The following is a 19,149-nucleotide window of genomic DNA, read 5'->3' as shown; positions in this document are numbered from 1 at the left end:
TCCCATTTCTGAGCCTTTCCCCGCCGCTCCTGCGCTCCCTGCTCCATCCCAGCTGGAATTCCGGGATGCTTCTGTGCTGCTTTCCCTGCTCCTGCTGCATTCCCTGCTCCATCTCAGCCGGAATTCCGGGATGCTGCTGCCTGTTCTGTGCTGCTTTCCCTGCTGTTCCTGCATTCCCTGCTCCATCTCAGCCGGAATTCCGGGTCGATTTCTCCCATTTTTGAGCCTCTCTCGGCCTTTCCCTGCTCCTGCTGCATTCCCAGCTGGCATTTCAGGATTTCTGGGATGATTCCCTCCATTTCTGAGCCTTTCCCCGCCGCTCCTGCGCTCCCTGCCCGCTCCCAGCCGGAATTCCGGGCTGCCGCCGCCGCTGTTCCCCGCTCCTTTGGGATGATCTCTCCTGTTTTTTTGCATTTGCTGCTTCCTGGGGATCTCTGCTCTGCTGCTCTCCCGCTTTGCTTTGGGCTCAGCTCTCTCCAGACCTCCATAAACTCAAGGAAAAATGCGCCAGGACTAAGCGGGAGCTCCTGGCTCTGAGAGTTGGGGGGAAGGAGATGCAGGAGCTGAAGCACAAATCCGATTGGAAGGTACCGACCCCGCCCCGCATCCCCAAATTCCCCCAATCCCCGGCCTGGGGGGGGTAAAATTCCCTGTGGAACGGATCCAGGTTGGGCCCATCCCGTTCCTGTCCCAGAAAATCAGGCTGGGGCTGCCCGAGACGTCGGGATTCAGGGGGACGGGAAGGGGTTCAGGGAGGGAGTCAGGAGTTCAGGAATTTGGGAAGGAATTCAGGAATTCAGGAAGGAAATCAGGAGTTCAGGAATTCTGGAAGGAATTCAGGAATTCAGGAAGGAAATCAGGAGTTTGGGAATTCAGGAAGGAATTCAGGAATTCAGGAAGGAAATCAGGAGTTCGGGAATTTGGGAAGGAATTCAGAAAATCAGGAAGGAAATCAGGAGTTCAGGAATTCTGGAAGGAATTCAGGAATTCAGGAAGGAAATCAGGAGTTCAGGAATTCTGGAAGGAATTCAGGAATTCAGGAATTTGGGAAGGAATTCAGAAATTCAGGAAGAAAATCATGAGTTCAGGAATTCTGGAAGGAATTCAGGAGTTCAGGAAGAAAATCAGGAGTTCAGGAATTCAGGAATTCAGAAAGAAAATAATGAGTTCAGGAATTCAGGAAGGAAATCAGGAGTTTGGGAATTCAGGAAGGAAATCATGAGTTCAGGAATTTGGGAAGGAATTCAGGAGTTCAGGAAGAAAATCATGAGTTCAGGAATTTGGGAAGGAATTCAGGAATTCAGGAAGAAAATCAGGAGTTCAGGAATTCAGGAAGGAATTCAGGAAGGAAATCAGGAGTTCAGGAATTTGGGAAAGAATTCAGGAAGAAGATAATGAGTTCAAGAAATCTGGAAGGAATTCAGGAAGGAATTCAGAAAGAAAATCAGGAGTTCAGGAATTCAGGAAGGAAATAATGAGTTCGGGAATTCTGGAAGGAATTCAGGAAGAAATTCAGAAAGAAAAATCAGGAGTTCAGGAATTCAGGAATTCAGGAAGATAATAATGAGTTCAGGATTTTGGGAAGGAATTCAGGAATTCAGGAAGGGATTTACAAGGGAAGGAATTCAGGAATTCAAGAAGAAATTCAGGAATTCAGGAGGGAGTTCAGGAGGGAAGGAAGGAATTCAGGAAGCAGAATTTTTGGGAATTGTGGAACCTCGGGGCAGAGCCTTTCCCACCCCATCCCATCCCAGCTGGTATTCCTTGGGGTAAAACTGCTGGGATTTGGGGCAGAGCTGTCAGATTTGGGGTAGAACTGTCAGATTTGGGGCAGAGCTGTCAGATTTGGGGTAGAACTGTCAGATTTGGGGCAGAGCTGTCAGACTTGGGGTAGAACTGTCAGATTTGGGGTAGAGCTGTCAGATTTGGGGCAGAGCTGTCAGATTTGGGGTAGAACTGCTGGGATTTGGGGTAGAGCTGTCAGATTTGGGGCAGAGCTGTCAGATTTGGGGTAGAACTGTCAGATTTGGGGTAGAACTGTCAGATTTGGGGTAGAACTGTCAGATTTGGGGTAGAGCTGTCAGATTTGGGGTAGAACTGCCGGGAATTGGGGCAGAGCTGTCAGATTTGGGGTAGACCGCTTGGATTTGTGTGAAACTCTTGGATTTGGGGTAGAAGCGCCAGGATTTGGGGCAGAACTCTCCGGTTTGGGGTGGGAGAGGCCGATCCCCCTTTCCCTGCCCCACACATCCCATCCTGCCCCCCATCCCTGCCCGGCCCCGCTTGGCTGCGCTGCACGACCCCACTCTGGCTGCTGCGATCCGTGGGGGGATCCCAAGGGATCGGGGGGGATCCAGGGGGGATCCAGGGGGGATCCAGGGGGGATCCCGGAGCCCTGGCTGTATTCCTGCTGCTCCTGGCTGGGAAAACAGGGACTGGTGCTCCAGGGATCTTCCTGGGGCAGCCTGGAGCTTCCTGATCCCTGAGGTTCCTGTGCTGATCCCGGTGATCCCGGTGATGATCCCTGAGATCCTTGTTTTCCTTGTTATGCCTGTGATCCCACTGATCCCTGTTGTCCCTGTGATCCTGGTGGTCTTATCCTGTTCCTGTTATCCTGATGATCCCTGTGGTCTTTGTGATGATCCCTGTGATCCTAGTGGTGATCCCACTGATCCCCGTGATCCCGGAGATCCCAGTGATCCTGGTGATGATTGATGTGATCCCAGTGGTGATCCTACTGATCCCTGCAATCCCAGTGATCCTGATGATGATGCCTGTGATCCCACTGATCCCTGTGATCCCGGTGATGATCCCACTGATCCCTGAGATCCCAGTGATCCTGGGGTCCATGCACTCCCAGTGATCCTGATGATGATACCTGTGATCCTGCTGGTCCCTGTGATCCCAGTGATGATCCCACTGATCCTTGTGATCCCTGTGCTCCCTGAGATCCCAGTGACACCTGTCATCCCAGTGATGATCCTGGTGATGATCTCTGTGATCCTGGTGTTCCCTGTGATGTTCCCTCTGTTCCCTGTGATGATCCCAGTGATGATCCCAGTGATACCCTGGTGTTCCCTGTGATGATCCCTGTGATGATCCTTGAGATCCCAGTGATCCCAGTAATGTCCTGGTGTTCCCAGTGATGATCCCTGTGATGATCCCTGTGATGATCCCAGTGATGATCCCAGTGATACCCTGGTGTTCCCTGTGACCCCAGTGATGATCCCAGTGATGACCCCTGTGATCCCAGTGATCCCAGTAATGTCCTGGTGTTCCCAGTGATGATCCCTCTGTCCCCAGTGACGATCCCTCTGTTCCCTGTGACGATCCCAGTGATGACCCCAGTGATGATCTCAGCGCTGATCCCTCTGTTCCCAGTGCTGATCCCTCTGTTCCCAGTGCTGTTCCCAGTGCTGATCCCTCTGTCCCCAGTGCTGATCCCTCTGTTTCCAGTGATGATCCCAGTGACGATCCCAGTGCTGATCCCAGTGCTGATCCCTCTGTTCCCAGTGCTGATCCCTCTGTTCCCAGTGCTGTCCCCAGTGCTGATCCCTCTGTTTCCAGTGATGATCCCAGTGCTGATCCCAGTGCTGATCCCTCTGTTTCCAGTGATGATCCCAGTGACGATCCCAGTGCTGACCCCTCTGTTCCCAGTGATGATCCCAGTGCTGATCCCTCTGTTCCCAGTTATGATCCCAGTGATGATCCCTCTGTCCCCAGTGCTGATCCCTCTGTTCCCAGTGCTGTTCCCAGTGCTGATCCCTCTGTTCCCAGTGCTGATCCCTGTGTCCCCAGTGCTGATCCCTGTGCTGTTCCCAGCGCCGTTCCCAGTGCCGATCCCTCTGTTCCCAGTGCTGATCCCAGTGCTGACCCCTCTGTTCCCAGTGCTGATCCCTGTGTCCCCAGTGCTGTTCCCAGCGCCGTTCCCAGCGCCGTTCCCGTTGCAGGTGTCTCAGCTGATGCGGGCGGCGCGCAGCGGCACCAAGGACGGGCTGGAGCGCACGCGCATGGCCGTGCTGCGCAGGGTCACCTTCCTGCAGCGCCGCGACGGCCCCGGTGAGTCCGGGACCCACGACCCGGGGAATTCCATCCCCAGGGATCCCATCCCCGGGGAACCTCCGGGACCCCATCCCCGGGGAATTCCATCCCTCTGGAGACAGGGGATCCCATCCCCAGGGAACCTCCGGGATCCCATCCCCAGGGAACCTCCGGGTTCCCATCCCCGGGGAACCTCCGGGATCCCATCCCCAGGGAACCTCCGGGATCCCATCCCCAGGGAACCTCTGGGATCCCATCCCCAGGGAACCTCCGGGATCCCATCCCCGGGGAACCTCTGGGATCCCATCCCCGGGGAATTCCATCCCTCTGGAACCTCTGGGATCCCATCCCCGGGGAATTCCATCCCTCTGGAACCTATGGGATCCCATCCCCAGAGAGTTCCATCCCTCTGGAACCTCTGGGATCCCGTCCCCACAGAATTCCATCCCTCTGGAACCAGGGGATCCCATCCCCGGGGAATTCCATCCCCAGGGAACCCCATCTCTCTGGAGCCAGGAGATCCCATCCCCAGGGAACCTCCGGGATCCCATCCCCAGGGAACCTCCGGGATCCCATCCCCACAGAATTCCATCCCTCTGGAACAAGGGGATCCCATCCCCAGGGAACCTCCAGGATCCCATCCCCAGGGATCCCATCCCTCTAGAACCACGGGATCCCATCCCCAGGGAACCCCATCCTTCTGGAGCCAGGGGATCCCATCCCCGGGGAACCTCCGGGATCCCATCCCCAGGGAACCCCATCCCTCTGGAACCAGGGGATCCCATCCCTGGGGAGCCCCATCCCTGGGGAATTCTATCCCTGGGAACCTCCAGGATCCCGTCCCCACAGAATTCCATCCCTCTGGAACTGGGGAATTCCATCCCCAGGGAACCCCATCCCTCAGGAACCAGGGGATCCCAGGGAACCTCTGGAATTCCATCCCCGAGGAACCTCCAGAATCCCATCTCCAGGGAACCTCCAGGGATCCTGTCCCCAGGGAATTCCATCCCTCTGGAACCTCTGGGATCCCGTCCCCAGGGAACCCCATCTCTGGGGAACCTCCAGGTTGCTGTCCCCACAGAATTCCATCCCTCTGGAACCTCCAGGATCCCATCCCTCTGGAACCTCCAGGATCCCATCCCTCTGGAACCTCCAGGATCCCATCCCCAGGGAACCTCCGGGATCCCATCCCCGGGGAACCCCATCCCCAGGGAACCTCCGGGATCCCATCCCCACAGAATTCCATCTCTCTGGAGCCAGTGGTCCTATCCCCAGGGAAGCTCTGGGATCCCATTCCCAGGGAACTCCATCCCCGGGGAACCTCCAGGATCCCATCCCCAAGGAATTCCATTCCTGGGGAACCTCCAGGATCCCGTCCCCAGGGAACCTCTGGGATCCCATCCCCAGGGAATCCCATACCTCTGGAACCAGGGGATTCCATCTTTATGGACTCCAGGGACCCCATCTCTATGGAACCATGGATCCCATCCCCAGGGAATTCCATCCCCGGGGAACCCCATCTCCGGGGAACCTCTGGAATCCCATCCCCAGGGAACCTCCAGGGATCTCATCCCCAGGAATCCCATCCCTCTGGAACTAGGGGATTCCATCCTTATGGACCCCGGGAACCCCATCTCTATGGAACCATGGATCCCATCCCCAGGAATCCCATCCCCAGGGAACTCCGGGATCCCGTCCCTACGGAACCCTGGGGATCCCATCCCAGAAACCCAGAGCCCCATTCCAAAACCCCATACAGAACCCTGGGATCCCCATCCCTCTGGAGCTGGGGATCCCATCCCTCCAGAATCCCGGGGATCCCATTCCCAGGGCACCCCAGGAACCCCATCCCTCCAGAACCTCCTTCCCATTCTCCTGCCTCATTCCATGGATCTGGAGCTTCCTGGGATCTCTGCAGTCTCCACCTCCCTCCTTTCATCCTTCAGGGATAAATCGGCAGCGCCCGGCCTGTCCTTGCCTTCTTCCTTCGGGATTTTCTCCCTCCGGGATTTCTTTCCCTGAATTCCCAATTCCCACAGGGTATCCCATGGATTTTCTTTCAGGATTTTACCCCCGAATTCCCAGTTCCCTGGGGGTTTTTCTTGGATTTTATCCTCAGGGTTTGTCTCCCTGAATTACCAGTTCCCACGGGCTTTCCCATGGATTTTTCCTTCAGGATTTTTTCCTTGAATCCCCAATTCCCAGGAGGTTTTCACTGGATTTTCCTCTCAGGATTTTTCCCCTGAATCCCCAATTCCCAGGAGGTTTTGACTGGATTTTCCCCTCAGGATTTTTTCCTTGAATCCCCAGTTCCCAGGAGTTTTTCACTGGATTTTTCCTTCAGGATTTTCCCCCTGAATTCCCAATTCCCAGGAGGTTTTCACTTTATTTTCCTCTCAGGATTTTTCCCCTGAATCCCTAATTCCCAGGAAGTTTCAATGGGATTTTCTCCTCAGGATTTTTTCCCTGAATTCCCAGTTTTGAGGAGGTTTTCACTGGATTTTTCCTTCAGGATTTTTCCTCTGAATTCCCGATTCCCAGGAAGTTTTCACTGGATTTTCCCCTCAGGATTTTTCCCCTGAATCCCCAATTCCCAGGAAGATTCAATGGGATTTTTCCTTCAGGATTTTCTCCCTGAATTCCCAATTCCTTGGGGGTTTTTTCTGGGTTTTTTCCCTCAGGATTTTTCTCCTGAACAATTTGCAGGGGGTTTCCCTTGGATTTTTTCCTAAATCCCAGTTCCCAGAGGGTTTCCCTTGGATTTTTCTCCTGAACTCACAATTCCAAAGGAGTTTCCCTTGGATTTTTCCTTAAATCCCAGTTCCCAGGGAGTTTCCCTTGGATTTTTCCCTAAATCCCAGTTCCCAGGGAGTTTCCCTTGGATTTTTCCCTAAATCCCAGTTCCCAGCGAGTTTCCCTTGGATTTTTCTCCTCAACTCACAATTCCCAGGGGGTTTCCTTTGGATTTTTCCCTAAATCCCACTTCCCAGGGGGTTTCCCTTGGATTTTTCTCCTCAACTCACAATTCCCAAGGCCCTCCTTGGGTTTTCCCTGTGGGATTTCCCCCGAATTCCCAATTCCCGGGGCCTTTCCCTGTCCCGCAGGGGATGGGGAGCGCAGGAGGAGCGCGGCCGAGCCGGAGAAGCCGCCGCGCTCCCGCCGGAGCTCCCGGGTTTCCCTGGAGCAGCCCGGGGCAGGTAGGATCCAGGGGAGGTAGGATCGATCCCGCTGGATCCCAGCGCCTGGAGCTTCCCGGGGGATCGGCCGCGTGTGCTCCCGGCATTCCCAGAGCGTTCCCATGGGAAATGTGTGTGTCCTGGCATTCCCATGGGATCGGCTGTGTGCTCCCGGTATTCCCAGAGCATTCCCATGTGATTGGCTGTGCTTTCCTAGCATTCCCATGGGGTTGGCTGTGCGTTCCTGGCTTTCCTGCAGCTTCCCATGGGATGGGATCGGCCGCCTGTGTGTGTCCCGCCGTTCCCATGGGATCGGTCCCGCCGTTCCCGCACGGCCAGCGCGGCTTTGGGGCGGGAGGGCATCCCCGGGGAGGAGCCGAAATTAGGGAAGGAAAAAGTCTCCGCAGCCCTTCCCTCCCTTCCTCCCTTCCCTTCCTCCTCCGCTCCCCCCAGCCCTTCCCCTTCCCGGGATTTCTGGCCCGGGATGGGGCCGGGGCCATGTGGAGGCGACGGTCGCGCTCCCATCCCAAGTTTTCTTTGGCTCATCCCGAGCTTTCCTTGGCTCATGCCGAGCTTTCCCTGGCGCGCTCGCCCTCCTCCTCCTCGGCTGCTTCGGCCTCGGGTAAGGGCTGCCTGCTCCGGCGCCTCCCGCTTTTCCCGCGCTCCCGGCTCCTTTTCCCGGCTCCTTTTCCTGCTTCCCGCTGTCTTGGAGTGAGGATGAGACGCTGTTCCCGCTGCTTCCGGGCGGATTTTTGGGATGGGGACCCTCCCTGTCCCCTCCCCGTGGCGCTGTCCTGGTCCCCGCTCTGGCACTTCCCACTTTTCCTGCGCTCCCGGCTCCTTTTCCCGGCTCCTTTTCCCGGCTCCTTTTCCCGGCTCCTTTTCCCGGCTCCTTTTCCCGGCTCCTTTTCCCGGTTCCCGCTGTCTCGGAGCGAGGACGAGGCGCTGTTCCCGCTGTTCCCGGGTGGATTTTTGGGATGGGGACCCTCCCTGTCCCCTCTCGCTCACATCCCCGCTCCTGCCCGGCTCATCCCGGTGTCCGGTGACCGCTCTGGAAGGACACGGGATACCGGGAATCCCGGGAGAAGCGGGCTGCGCCTCCGGGCCCGGAAGGCGGTCGGTTTGGGGTCAGTTTGGGGTTTTTGGTGTTCCCGTGGCGCAGGGGACTCGGAGGAGGAGGACACCGGCTTCCTGGAGGTCACCGTGTCCGACATGAGGCACCCCCCGCCCGAGCTGGGCCCCGCGCCCGAGGGGCTGAGCCCGCAGCAGGTCCGGGATCGCCTGGGAGCGGGGATTTCCTGGGAGCGGGGATTTCCTGGGAGCGGGGATTTCCTGGGATCGGGGCTTCCCTGGGGTCTGGGATCGGGGCTTTCCTGGGATCAAGGCTTTCCTGGGATCTGGGATCGGGGCTTTCCTGGGAGCGGGGCTTGCTTGGGATCGGGGCTTTCCTGGGAGTGGGGATTTCCTGGGATCTGGGATTGGAGTTTTCCTGAGATTGGGGCTTTCCTGGGATTGGGGCTTTCCTGGGATTGGGGCTTTCCTGGGATCTGGGATCAGGGCTTCCCCAGGATTGGGATCAGGGCTTTCCTGGGATCTGGGATCGGGACTTTCCTGGGATCGGGGCTTTCCTGGGATCTGGGATTGGGGCTTCCCTGGGATCGGGGTTTTCCTGGTATTGGTATCGGGGCTTCCCTGGGATCGGGGCTTTCCTGGGATCTGGGAGCGGGGCTTCCCCAGGATTGGGATCAGGGCTTTCCTGGGATTGGGATCAGGGCTTTCCTGGGATTGGGATCAGGGCTTTCCTGGGATCTGGGATCGGGGCTTTTCTGGGATCAGGGCTTTCCTGGGATTGGGATCAGGGCTTTCCTGGGATCTGGGATCGGGGCTTTCCTGGGATCAGGGGGGATCACAGCGTCCCCGGGGCCCTGTGATTGAGCAACAGGGAAATGCCGAGTCAGCAGAAGCGGCGCTGCTGGGTCAGCGCTTCCGCAGGAAGGGGCTGCTTCCCTTTTCCTGGGATTTGGGGTTGGGGGATCACGGCTGAGCCCCAGGGGCTGGGCCTGCCTTTCCCCTCGTCTGGGATTTGGGATCAGGGCTGTTCCTGCCTTTCCCCTCTTCTGGGATTTGGGGATCACGGCTGTTCCTGCATTTCCCCTCGTCTGGGATTTTGGGATCACGGCTGTTCCTGCCTTTCCCTGATCCCAGGATTGGGGATTTTGGGATCAGGGCTGTGCCTACCTTTCCCATTGTATCAGGATTTGGGATTGCAGGATCAGTCAGTGTCTACCTCTCTCCAATCCTGGGATTGGGGATTTTGGGATCAGGGCTGTGCCTGCATTTCCCCTATTCCGGGATTGGGGGTTTTGGGATCAGGAGCTGTTCCTGCATTTCCCCCATTCTGGGATTTGGGATTTTGGGCTCAGGAGCCGTTCCTGCATTTCCCCTATTCTGGGATTGGGGATTTTGGGATCATGGCTGTTCCTGCATTTCCCCTAATCCGGGATTGGGGATTTTGGGATCAGGGCAGTGCCTGCATTTCCCTGATCCCAGGATTGGGGATTTTTGGATCAGAGCTGTTCCTGCATTTCCCCTATTCCGGGACTGGGGATTTTGGGATCAGGGCTGTTCCTGCATTTCCCCTATTCCAGGATTGGGGATTTTGGGATCAGGGCTGTTCCTGCATTTCCCCCATTCTGGGATTGGGGATTTTGGGATCAGGGCTGTTCCTGCATTTCCCCTATTCTGGGATTGGGAATTTTGGGATCAGGGCTGTGCCTGCCTTTCTCCTATTCCAGGATTGGGGATTTTGGGATCAGGGCTGTGCCTGCATTTCCCTGATCCTGGGATTTGGGGCTGTGGGGCGAGGGCTGTGCCTGCCTTTCCCTGGTCCCATGGCTGGGGATTTTGGGATCAGGGCTGTTCCTGCATTTCCCCTATTCTGGGATTGGGAATTTTGGGATCAGGGCTGTGCCTGCCTTTCTCCTATTCCGGGATTGGGGATTTTGGGATCAGGGCTGTGCCTGCATTTCCCATTATATCAGGATTTGGGATTGCGGGATCAGTCTGTGTCTACCTCTCTCCAATCCTGGGATTGGGGATTTTGGGATCAGGGCTGTGCCTGCATTTCCCCTATTCCGGGATTGGGGATTTTGGGATCAGGGCTGTTCCTGCATTTCCCATTATATCAGAATTTGGGATTGTGGGATCAGGGCTGTGTCTGCCTCTCCCCAGTCTGCAAATTGGGGATTTTGGGATCATGGCTGTTCCTGCATTTCCCCAGTCCCAGGATTGGGGATTTTGGGATCATGGCTGTTCCTTCATTTCCCCAATCCCAGGATTGGGGATTTTGGGATCAGGGCTGTTCCTGCATTTCCCCCATTCCGGGATTGGGGGTTTTGGGATCAGAGCTGTTCCTGCATTTCCCCTATTCTGGGATTGGGGATTTTGGGCTCAGGAGCCGTTCCTGCCTTTCCCCCATTCCGGGATTGGGGATTTCGGGCTCAGGAGCCGTTCCCTGCCCCGCAGGTGCTCCGGCGGCACATCCTGGGCTCCATCGTGCAGAGCGAGCGCAGCTACGTGGACTCCCTGAAGCGCATCCTGCAGGTGGGGGCCCCGCCGGGGCGGGACGGGGATCCCCCGGCGCGGATCCCGGGATCCCAGCGCCGCAATTCCCGCAGGATTACCGGAACCCGCTGCTGGAGATGGAGCCCAAGGTGCTGAGCGCCCGCAAGTGCCAGCTGGTGTTCTTCCGGCTGAAGGAGATCCTGCAGTGCCACTCCATGTTCCAGATCGCCCTGGCCTCGCGCGTGGCCGAGTGGGACTCCAACGAGAAGATCGGAGACCTCTTCGTGGCCTCGGTGCGGGGGGACGGGGGCGGCCCCAAATCCTGCTGGGGTCACAGGAAAAAATGGGAATGGCCCCAGATCCTGCTGGGGTCACTGGAAAAAATGGGAATGGCCCCAGATCCTGCTGGGGTCACAGGAAAAACTGGGAATGGCCCCAGATGCTGCAGGGTCCCAGCACCAGGAATGGCCCCAGATCCTGCTGGGGTCACAGGAAAAAATGGGAATGGCCCCAGATCCTGCTGGGGTCAAAGGAAAAATGGGAATGGCCCCAAATCCTGCTGGGGTCACAGCAGAAACTGGGAATGGCCCCAGATCCTGCTGGGGTCACAGGAAAAACTGGGAATGGCCCCAGATCCCACTAGGGTTACAGCAGAAACTGGGAATGGCCCCAGATCCTGCTGGGGTCAAATAAAAAAATGGGAATGGTCCCAGATCCCGCTAGGGTTACAGCAGAAACTGGGAATGGCCCCAGATCCTGCAGGATCCCAGCACCAGGAATGGCCCCAAATGCTGCAGGTGTCACAGGAAAAACTGGGAATGGCCCCAGATCCCACTAGGGTTACAGCAGAAACTGGGAATGGCCCCAGATCCTGCAGGGTCCCAGCACCAGGAATGGCCCCAGATCCTGCTGGGGTCACAGGAAAAAATGGGAATGGCCCCAGATCCTGCTGGGGTCACAGGAAAAAGTGGGAATGGCCCCAGATCCTGCTGGGGTCACAGGAAAAATGGGAATGGCCCCAAATCCTGCTGGGGTCACAGCAAAAACCAGGAATGGCCCCAGATCCTGCTGGGGTCACAGGAAAAAATGGGAATGGCCCCAGATCCCACTAGGGTTACAGCAAACAGCGGGAATGGCCCCAGATCCTGCTGGGGTCTCACCATCAGGAATGGCCCCAGATCCTGCTGGGGTCGCAGCAAAAACTGGGAGTGGCCCCAGAATCTGCTGGGATCACAGCAAAAACTGGGAATGGCCCCAGATCCTGCTGGGGTCACAAGAAAAAATGGGAATGGCCCCTGATCCTGCTGGTCCCAGCACCAGGAATGGCCCCAGATCCTGCTGGGGTCACTGCAAAAACTGGGAATGGCCCCAGATCCTGCTGGGGTCCCAGCACCAGGAATGGCCCCAGTTCCTGCTGGGATCCCAGCAAAAACCGGGAATGGCCTCCAAAATCCCCCTGGAATCAGAGATTGGGAATCAGCCCCCAGCCTCCTGTGGGATCTCATAAAAAGCCAGGAATGGTCCCAAAATTCCCCTGGGATCCCAGCAAAAAACAGGGAATGGCCCCAAATCCCTTTAGGGTCCTATCAAAACCTGGGAATTGCCCCTAAAATCCCCCTGGGATCAGCGATTGGGGATCATCCCAAATCCTCCCCAAAGATTGGGAATTTCCCCCAAAACCCCCCTGGGATCAGAGACTGGGAATCACCCCCAGACCTCCCCGGGCCCATCAAAAACTGGGAATTGGGAATCACCACCAAACCTCCCCTGGGATCCCATTGGAGATCGAGAATGGCTCCCAAGATCAGTCAGGAATCACCCCCAAAATCCCGATCTGGGATCCCAGCAGGGATGGGTGAAGGATCGGAGTGGTGGGACACCCCCAGCACTTCACGATTTCCCAATTTTTTGGGAATTCCCACGCCATTCCCGCTCTCCCATCCTCTCCCAGTTCTCCAAGTCCATGGTGCTGGACTAACAACCTCAGTAGGAAGAAAAACCCCAAACATCCCTTGGGATCCCAGCAGGGATGGGTGGAGGATTGGAGTGGTGGGATACCCCCAGCACCTCAGCACCTTACCCACGCTGTTTTTTGGGAATTCCCATGCCATTCCTGCTCTCCCGTCCTCTCCCAGTTCTCCAAGTCCATGGTGCTGGACTCATGGCCTTGGTAGGATAAAAAACTGGGAGTCAAAAACTGGGAGCACCAAACTTTTCTTGGGATCCCACCAGGGATGGGTGAAGCATCTGAGTGATGTCACGCCCCCAGCATTTCATGATTTCCCAATTTTTTGGGAATTCCCACCCCATTCCCGCTCTCCCATCCTCCCCCAGTTCTCCAAGTCCGTGGTGCTGGACTTGTGACCTCAGTAGGAAGAAAAACCGGGAATCAGCCCCAAACATCCCTAGGGATCCCAGCAGGGATGGGTGGAGGATCGGAGTGGTGGGACACCCCCAGCACTTGATGATTTCCCATTTTTTGGGAATTCCCACGCCATTCCCGCTCTCCCAGTTCTCCAAGTCCTTGATGCTGGACTTACAACCTCAGTACAAAGAAAAACCAGGAATCACACCCAAATATCCCTTGGGATCCCAGCAGGGATGGGTGGAGGATTGGAGTGGTTGGGACACCCCCAGCACTTCAGGATTTCCCTTTTTTTTTGGGAATTCCCATGCCATTCCCACTCTCCCATCCTCTCCCAGTTCTCCAAGTCCATGGTGCTGGACTTAAAACCTCAGTAGGAAGAAAAACCCCAAACATCCCTAGGGATCCCAGCAGGGATGGGTGGAGGATTAGAGTGGTGGGACACCCCCAGCACTTCACAATTTCCCATTTTTTGGGAATTCCCACCCCATTTGGGAATTCCCACCCCATTCCCGCTCTCCCATCCTCTCCCAGTTCTCCAAGTCCATGGTGCTGGACTTAAAACCTCAGTACAAAGAAAAACCAGGAATCACCCCCAAACATCCCTTGGGATCCCGCCAGGGATGGTTGGAGGGTTAGTGTGGTGGGACACCCCCAGCACTTCACGATTTCCCATTTTTTGGGAATTCCCACCCCATTTTTTGGGAATTCCCACCCCATTTTTTGGGAATTCCCACCCCATTCCTGCTCTCCCATCCTCTCCCAGTTCTCCAAGTCCATGGTGCTGGACGTCTACAGCGACTACGTCAACAACTTCACCACGGCCATGTCCCTGATCAAGAAGGCCTGTCTGACCAAGCCCGCCTTCCTGGATTTCCTCAAGGTCAGCGCGGCCCCTCCGCGGCCCCGCTCTTCCCAGAATTCCCATTTTTGGCGGCGTTGCCCAAAACCGGCCGTTTTCGCGGCGTTTCTCCCCGGCAGAAGCGGCAGATGGCCAGCGCCGACCGCGTCACGCTCTACGGGCTGATGGTGAAACCCATCCAGAGGTTCCCGCAGTTCATCCTCCTCCTGCAGGTGGGAGAGGGAGAGGGGAGGGACTGGAGGGCTTTGGGGAGCTTTGGGAGAAGGTTTTGGGAGGTTCTGGAGAAGATTTTGGGGAGGTTCTGGAGAACTTTGGGGAGCTTTGGGAGAAGATTTTTTGGAGGTTCTGGAGGAGGTTTTGGGGAGCTTTTGGAGGAGGTTTTTGGGAGGATCTGGAGAGGGTTTTGAGGAGGTTCCGGAAAAAGTTTTTGGGAGGTTCCAGAGAAGGTTTTTAGGAGGTTCCAGAGAAAGTTTTGAGGAGGTTCTGGAGGAGGTTTTTGGGAGGTTCTGAAGAAGGTTTTTGGGAGGTTCTGGAGAAGGTTTTGAAGAGGTTCTGGAGAAGGTTTTGGGGAGGTTCTGAAGGTTTTGAGGAAGTTCTGGAGAAGGTTTTTGGGAGGTTCTGGAGAAGGTTTTGGGCAAGGTTGCAGAGATTCTGGGGAAGATTTTGAGGAGGTTCTGGAGAAGGTTTTGAGGAGGTTCTGGAGAAGTTTTTGGGGAGCTTTTGGAGAAGATTTTTTGGAGGTTCTGGAGGAGGTTTTGGGGAGCTTTTGGAGGACTTTGGGGAGGTTCTGAAGAAGGTCTTGGGGAAATTTTGGAGAAGGTTTTGGGGAGGTTCTGGAGAAGTTTGGGGAGCTTTTGGAGAAGATTTTGGGGAGCTATTGGAGAAGATTTTTTGGAGGTTTTTGAGGAGGTTCTGGAGAAGGTTTTGAGGAGCTTTTGGAGGAGGTTCTGGAGAAGGTTTTTGGAGGTTCCAGAGAAAGTCTTCTGGAGGTTCCGGAGAAGGTTTTGGGGAGGTTCTGAAGATTTTGAGGAAGTTCTGGAGAAGGTTTTTGGGAGGTTCTGGAGAAGGTTTTGGGCAAGGTTGCAGAGATTCTAGAGAAGGTTTTGAGGAGGTTCTGGAGAAGGTTTTGAGGAACTTTTGGAGGAGGTTTTTGGAAGAGGTTTTGGGCAAAGATGCAGAGATTCTGGAGAATGTTTTTGGGAGGTTCTGGAGGACTTTGGGGAGGTTCTGAAGAAAGTCTTGGGGAACTTTTGGAGAAGGTTTTTGGAAGTTCTGAAGAAGGTCTTGGGGAACTTCTGGAGAAGATTTTGGGGAGCTTTTGGAGAAGATTTTTTGGAGGTTTTGGGGAGCTTTTGGAGGAAGTTTTTGGGAGAGGTTTTGGGCAAAATTGCAGAGATTTTAGATGTTTTGAGGAGGTTCTGGAGGTTTTGAGGAGGTTCTGGAGAAGGTTTTGAGGTGGTTCCAGAGAAGGTTTTTGGGAGAGGTTTCGGGCAAGGTTGCAGAGATTCTGGAGAAGGTTTTGAGGAGGTTCCAGAGAAGGTTTTTGGAGGTTCTGGAGAAGGGTTTTGGAAGGTTCTGGAGAAGGGTTTTGGGGAGGTTCCAGATAAGGTTTTTGGGAGGTTCTGGAGAAGGTTTTTGGAAGGTTCTGGAGAAGGTTTTGAGAAGGTTCCAGAGAATGTTTTTGGAGGTTCTGGAGAAGGTTTTTGGAACGCTCTGGAGAAGGTTTTGAGGAGGCTCTGGAGAAAGTTTTTGGGCAGTTCTGGAGAAGGGTTTTGAGGAGGTTCCAGATAAGGTTTTTGGAACATTCTGGAGAAGGTTTTGAGGAGGTTCTGGAGAAGGTTTTTGGGCAGTTCTGGAGAAGGTTTTGAGGAGGTTCTGGGGAAGGTTTTTGGCAGTTCTGGAGAAGCCCCTTTCTGACAGCTGCAGCACAGGGCCCCACTTCAGAGCGGGCACCCTGGTTGTATTTCGGATCCACCGGAGGATCCTCCTCCCCACCTCAGCGCGGGGGAGGCTCCGTGAGCGTCGCCGTGGCGGCTCCTCAGGGCCATTCCCGGTGTTCCCGTGTCCCAGGACATGCTGAAGAACACGCCCCGTGGGCACGCCGACCGCCTGTCCCTGCAGCTGGCGCTGACCGAGCTGGAGACGCTGGCCGAGAAGCTCAACGAGCAGAAGCGCTTGGCCGACCAGCTGGCCGAGATGCAGCAGCTCAGCAAGAGCATCGGCGACCGCAGCAGCTTCAGCAAGGTGGGGGCTCCTCGTGGCCTTCCTCCTCATCCTCGTCCTCGTCCTCATCCTCGTCCTCATCCTCGTCCTCATCCTCATCCTCATCCTCATCCTCGTCCTCGTCCTCATCCTCCCGCTCGTCTTCGTCCTCAGCCTTATCCTTCCCGTCCTCATCATCCTTCTCATTCTCCCTGTCCTCGTCCTCCTCACCCTCATCCTCAGCCTCCTCATCCTCCTCATCCTTTGCCTCCTCCTTCACCTCCTCCACCTGCTCTTCCTCCTCCTTTTCCTCCTTCTCTTCCTCCTCCTCCACCTCCTCCTCTTCCTCCTCAGCCTTATCCTTCTCGTCCTCATCATTCTCCTTGTCCTCATTCTCCTCACCTCGTCTCCTCGTCCTCCTTCCTCCTCCTCACCCTCATCTTCAGCCTCCTCATCCTCCTCATCCTTTACCTCCTCCTCCTCTTCCTCCTCCTCCACCTCCTCCTCTTCCTCCTCAGCCTTATCCTTCTCATCCTCATCATCCTCCTTGTCCTCATTCTCCTTGTCCTCATTCTCCTTACCTCATCTTTCTCATCCTCCTTTTCTTCATCCTCCTCACCCTCATCCTCAGCCTCCTCATCCTCCTCATCCTTCTCCTCCTTCATGTCCTCCTCCTCTTCCTCCTCCTATTCCTCCTCCTCCACCTCCTCCTTCTCTTCCTCCTCCTCTTCCTCCTTCTCTTCCTCCTCCCCTTCACCTCCTCCTCCACCTCCTCTTCCTCCACCTCCTCTTCCACCTCCTCCTCTTCCTCCTCCTCCTCTTCCTCCTCCTCCTCTTCCTCCTCCTCTTCCTCCTCCTCTTCACCTCCTCCTCTTCCCCTCCTCCTTCACCTCCTTCAGCTCTTCCTCCACCTCCTCCTCTATCTCCTCCTCTTCCTCCTCCCCTTCCTCCTCCTCCACCTCTTCCTCCACCTCCTCCTCCCCCTCCTCCTCTTCCTCCTCCTCCTGCCCCTCATCCTGATCCTCAGCAGGGTTTGGAGCTGCTGGGTGGGGTTTGTGGCTCCCTCTCCCCGTTGGGGTTTTTGGGGAACAGGATCCCTGTTTGCTCCCAGAGGATCTTGATCCAAACCAAGCCTCGATGGTGGAATTTGGGAATTCCTCCCCAGGGATCTGCTGGGTTGGGATTCTGAGCTCCCATTCCATGTGCGGGACCTCCAGGTTCTGGAGAAGGTTTTGGGAGGTTCTGGAGGAGGTTTGGGAGCTTTTGGAGAAGGTTTGGGGAGAGGTTCTGGAGATGTTCTTTGGGAGGCTCTGGAGAAGGATTGGGAAGATCCTGGAGGAGATGGGGAGCTCTTGGAGAAGGTTTGGGGAGGTTCTGAAGGAGGTTTGGGAGCTTTGGAAAAAGGTTTGGGAGCTCTTGGAGGAGGTTTTGGGAGGTTCTGAAGGAGGGTGAGGAGCTTTTGAACAAAGTTTGGGAGCTTTTGGAGGAGGTTTTTGGGAGGATCTGGAGAAGGATTGGGAAGATTCTGGAGGAGATGGGGAGCTCTTGGAGAAGATTTTGGGGAGGCTCTGGAGGAGGGTGGGCACCTTCTGGAGGAGTTCTGGGGAGTAGTGGAGAAGGTTTGGGGAAGTTTGTGAGAAAGTTTTTCAGAGGTTCTGGAGAAGGTTTTTGGGAGGTTCTGGAGGAGGTTTGGGAGCTTTGGAAAAAGGTTTGGGAGCTTTTGGAGGAGGTTTTTGGGAGGATCTGGGGATGTTCTTTGGAAGGATCTGGAGAAGGATTGGGAAGATCCTGGAGGAGATGGGGAACGCTTGGAGAAGGTTTGGGGAAGTTCTTGAGAAAGTGTTTCAGAGGTTCTGGAGATGTTTTTCAGGAGGTTCTGGAGATGGTTTTGGGGAGGTTGTGGAGAAGGTCTTGGGAGGTTCTGGAGAAGGTTTCGGGAGGTTGTGGAGAGGTTTTTTGGGAGGTTCTGGAGATGATTTTCAGAGGTTCTGGAGATGTTTTTTGGGAGGTTCTGGAGATGTTTTTCGGGAGGTTGTGGAGAAGGTTTCGGGAGGTTCTGGAGATGTTTTTTGGGAGGTTCTGGAGATGTTTTTCGGGAGGTTCTGGAGAAGGTTTTGGGAGGTTGTGGAGAGGTTTTTTGGGAGGTTCTGGAGATGATTTTCAGAGGTTCTGGAGATGTTTTTTGGGAGGTTGTGGAGAAGGTTTTGGGCGGTTCTGGATGAAGCTGGGGACCTCCTGGAGAAGCTGTATTTTTTGTCAGCGCTGGGCAGGGGCGGTTCTGGCTCCGTGGTGGGCCTGGGGTGGCATCCCCAGCCTGGAGTCACCAGCTGGGGCTGTCCTGGGGCTGTCCTGCAGCTGCTGAGCTCGGGGCAGCGGCAGCTGCTGCTGTGCGAGACGCTGACCGAGACGGTGTACGGCGACCGCGGGCAGCTGCTCAAGTCCAAGGAGAGGAAGGTGTTCCTGCTCAGCGACCTCCTGGTCTGCGCCAACGTCAACTTCAAGTACGTGCTGGGCCCCTCCTGGCCCCAGGACCCTCGGGAGATCCCCTCATCCTCATCATCCTCATCATCCTCTTCCTCATCCTTGTCATCCTCACCCTCCTCCACCTCGTCCTTGTTTTTCTCCTCCTTCTCCTCTGCCTTCTCCTCCTCCTCTTTCTCCTCATCCTCCTCTTTCTCCTCATCCTCCTTCTCATCCCCATCCTCTTCATCCTCCTCATCCTTATTTTCCTCCTCTTTCTTCTCCTTCTCCTTCTCTTCCTCCTCCTCTTTCTTCTTCTCCTCTTTCTTCTCCTTTCTCCTCCTCCTCCTCTCTCCTCCTCTTTCTCCTCCTTTTTCTCATCATCCTCCTCCTCATCCCCATCCTCTTCATCCTCCTCATCCTTATTTTCCTCCTCATTCTCTTTCTTCTCCTTCTCTTCCTCCTCCTCTCTCCTCTTT

General features: G+C 55.6%; 1 protein-coding gene across 1 annotated transcript in view; it reads left to right on the top strand.

The window, feature by feature from the left end:
- ARHGEF10L (Rho guanine nucleotide exchange factor 10 like) overlaps positions 1–19,149 on the top strand; it is a 54,621-nt gene that overhangs the window by 17,409 nt on the left and 18,063 nt on the right. The window contains exons 8-15 of the mRNA XM_084220387.1: positions 3,951–4,059; positions 8,380–8,486; positions 10,743–10,820; positions 10,895–11,074; positions 13,913–14,029; positions 14,128–14,220; positions 16,079–16,252; positions 18,566–18,722. Coding sequence (XP_084076513.1) covers positions 3,951–4,059; positions 8,380–8,486; positions 10,743–10,820; positions 10,895–11,074; positions 13,913–14,029; positions 14,128–14,220; positions 16,079–16,252; positions 18,566–18,722 — 1,015 coding nt within the window. The remainder of the gene's footprint in view (positions 1–3,950; positions 4,060–8,379; positions 8,487–10,742; positions 10,821–10,894; positions 11,075–13,912; positions 14,030–14,127; positions 14,221–16,078; positions 16,253–18,565; positions 18,723–19,149) is intronic.

This window comes from Fringilla coelebs (assembly GCF_963513975.1).
Source record: "Fringilla coelebs genome assembly, chromosome: 22".
Lineage (NCBI taxonomy): Eukaryota > Metazoa > Chordata > Aves > Passeriformes > Fringillidae > Fringilla > Fringilla coelebs.
This window is presented reverse-complemented; position numbering and strand designations above follow the sequence as displayed.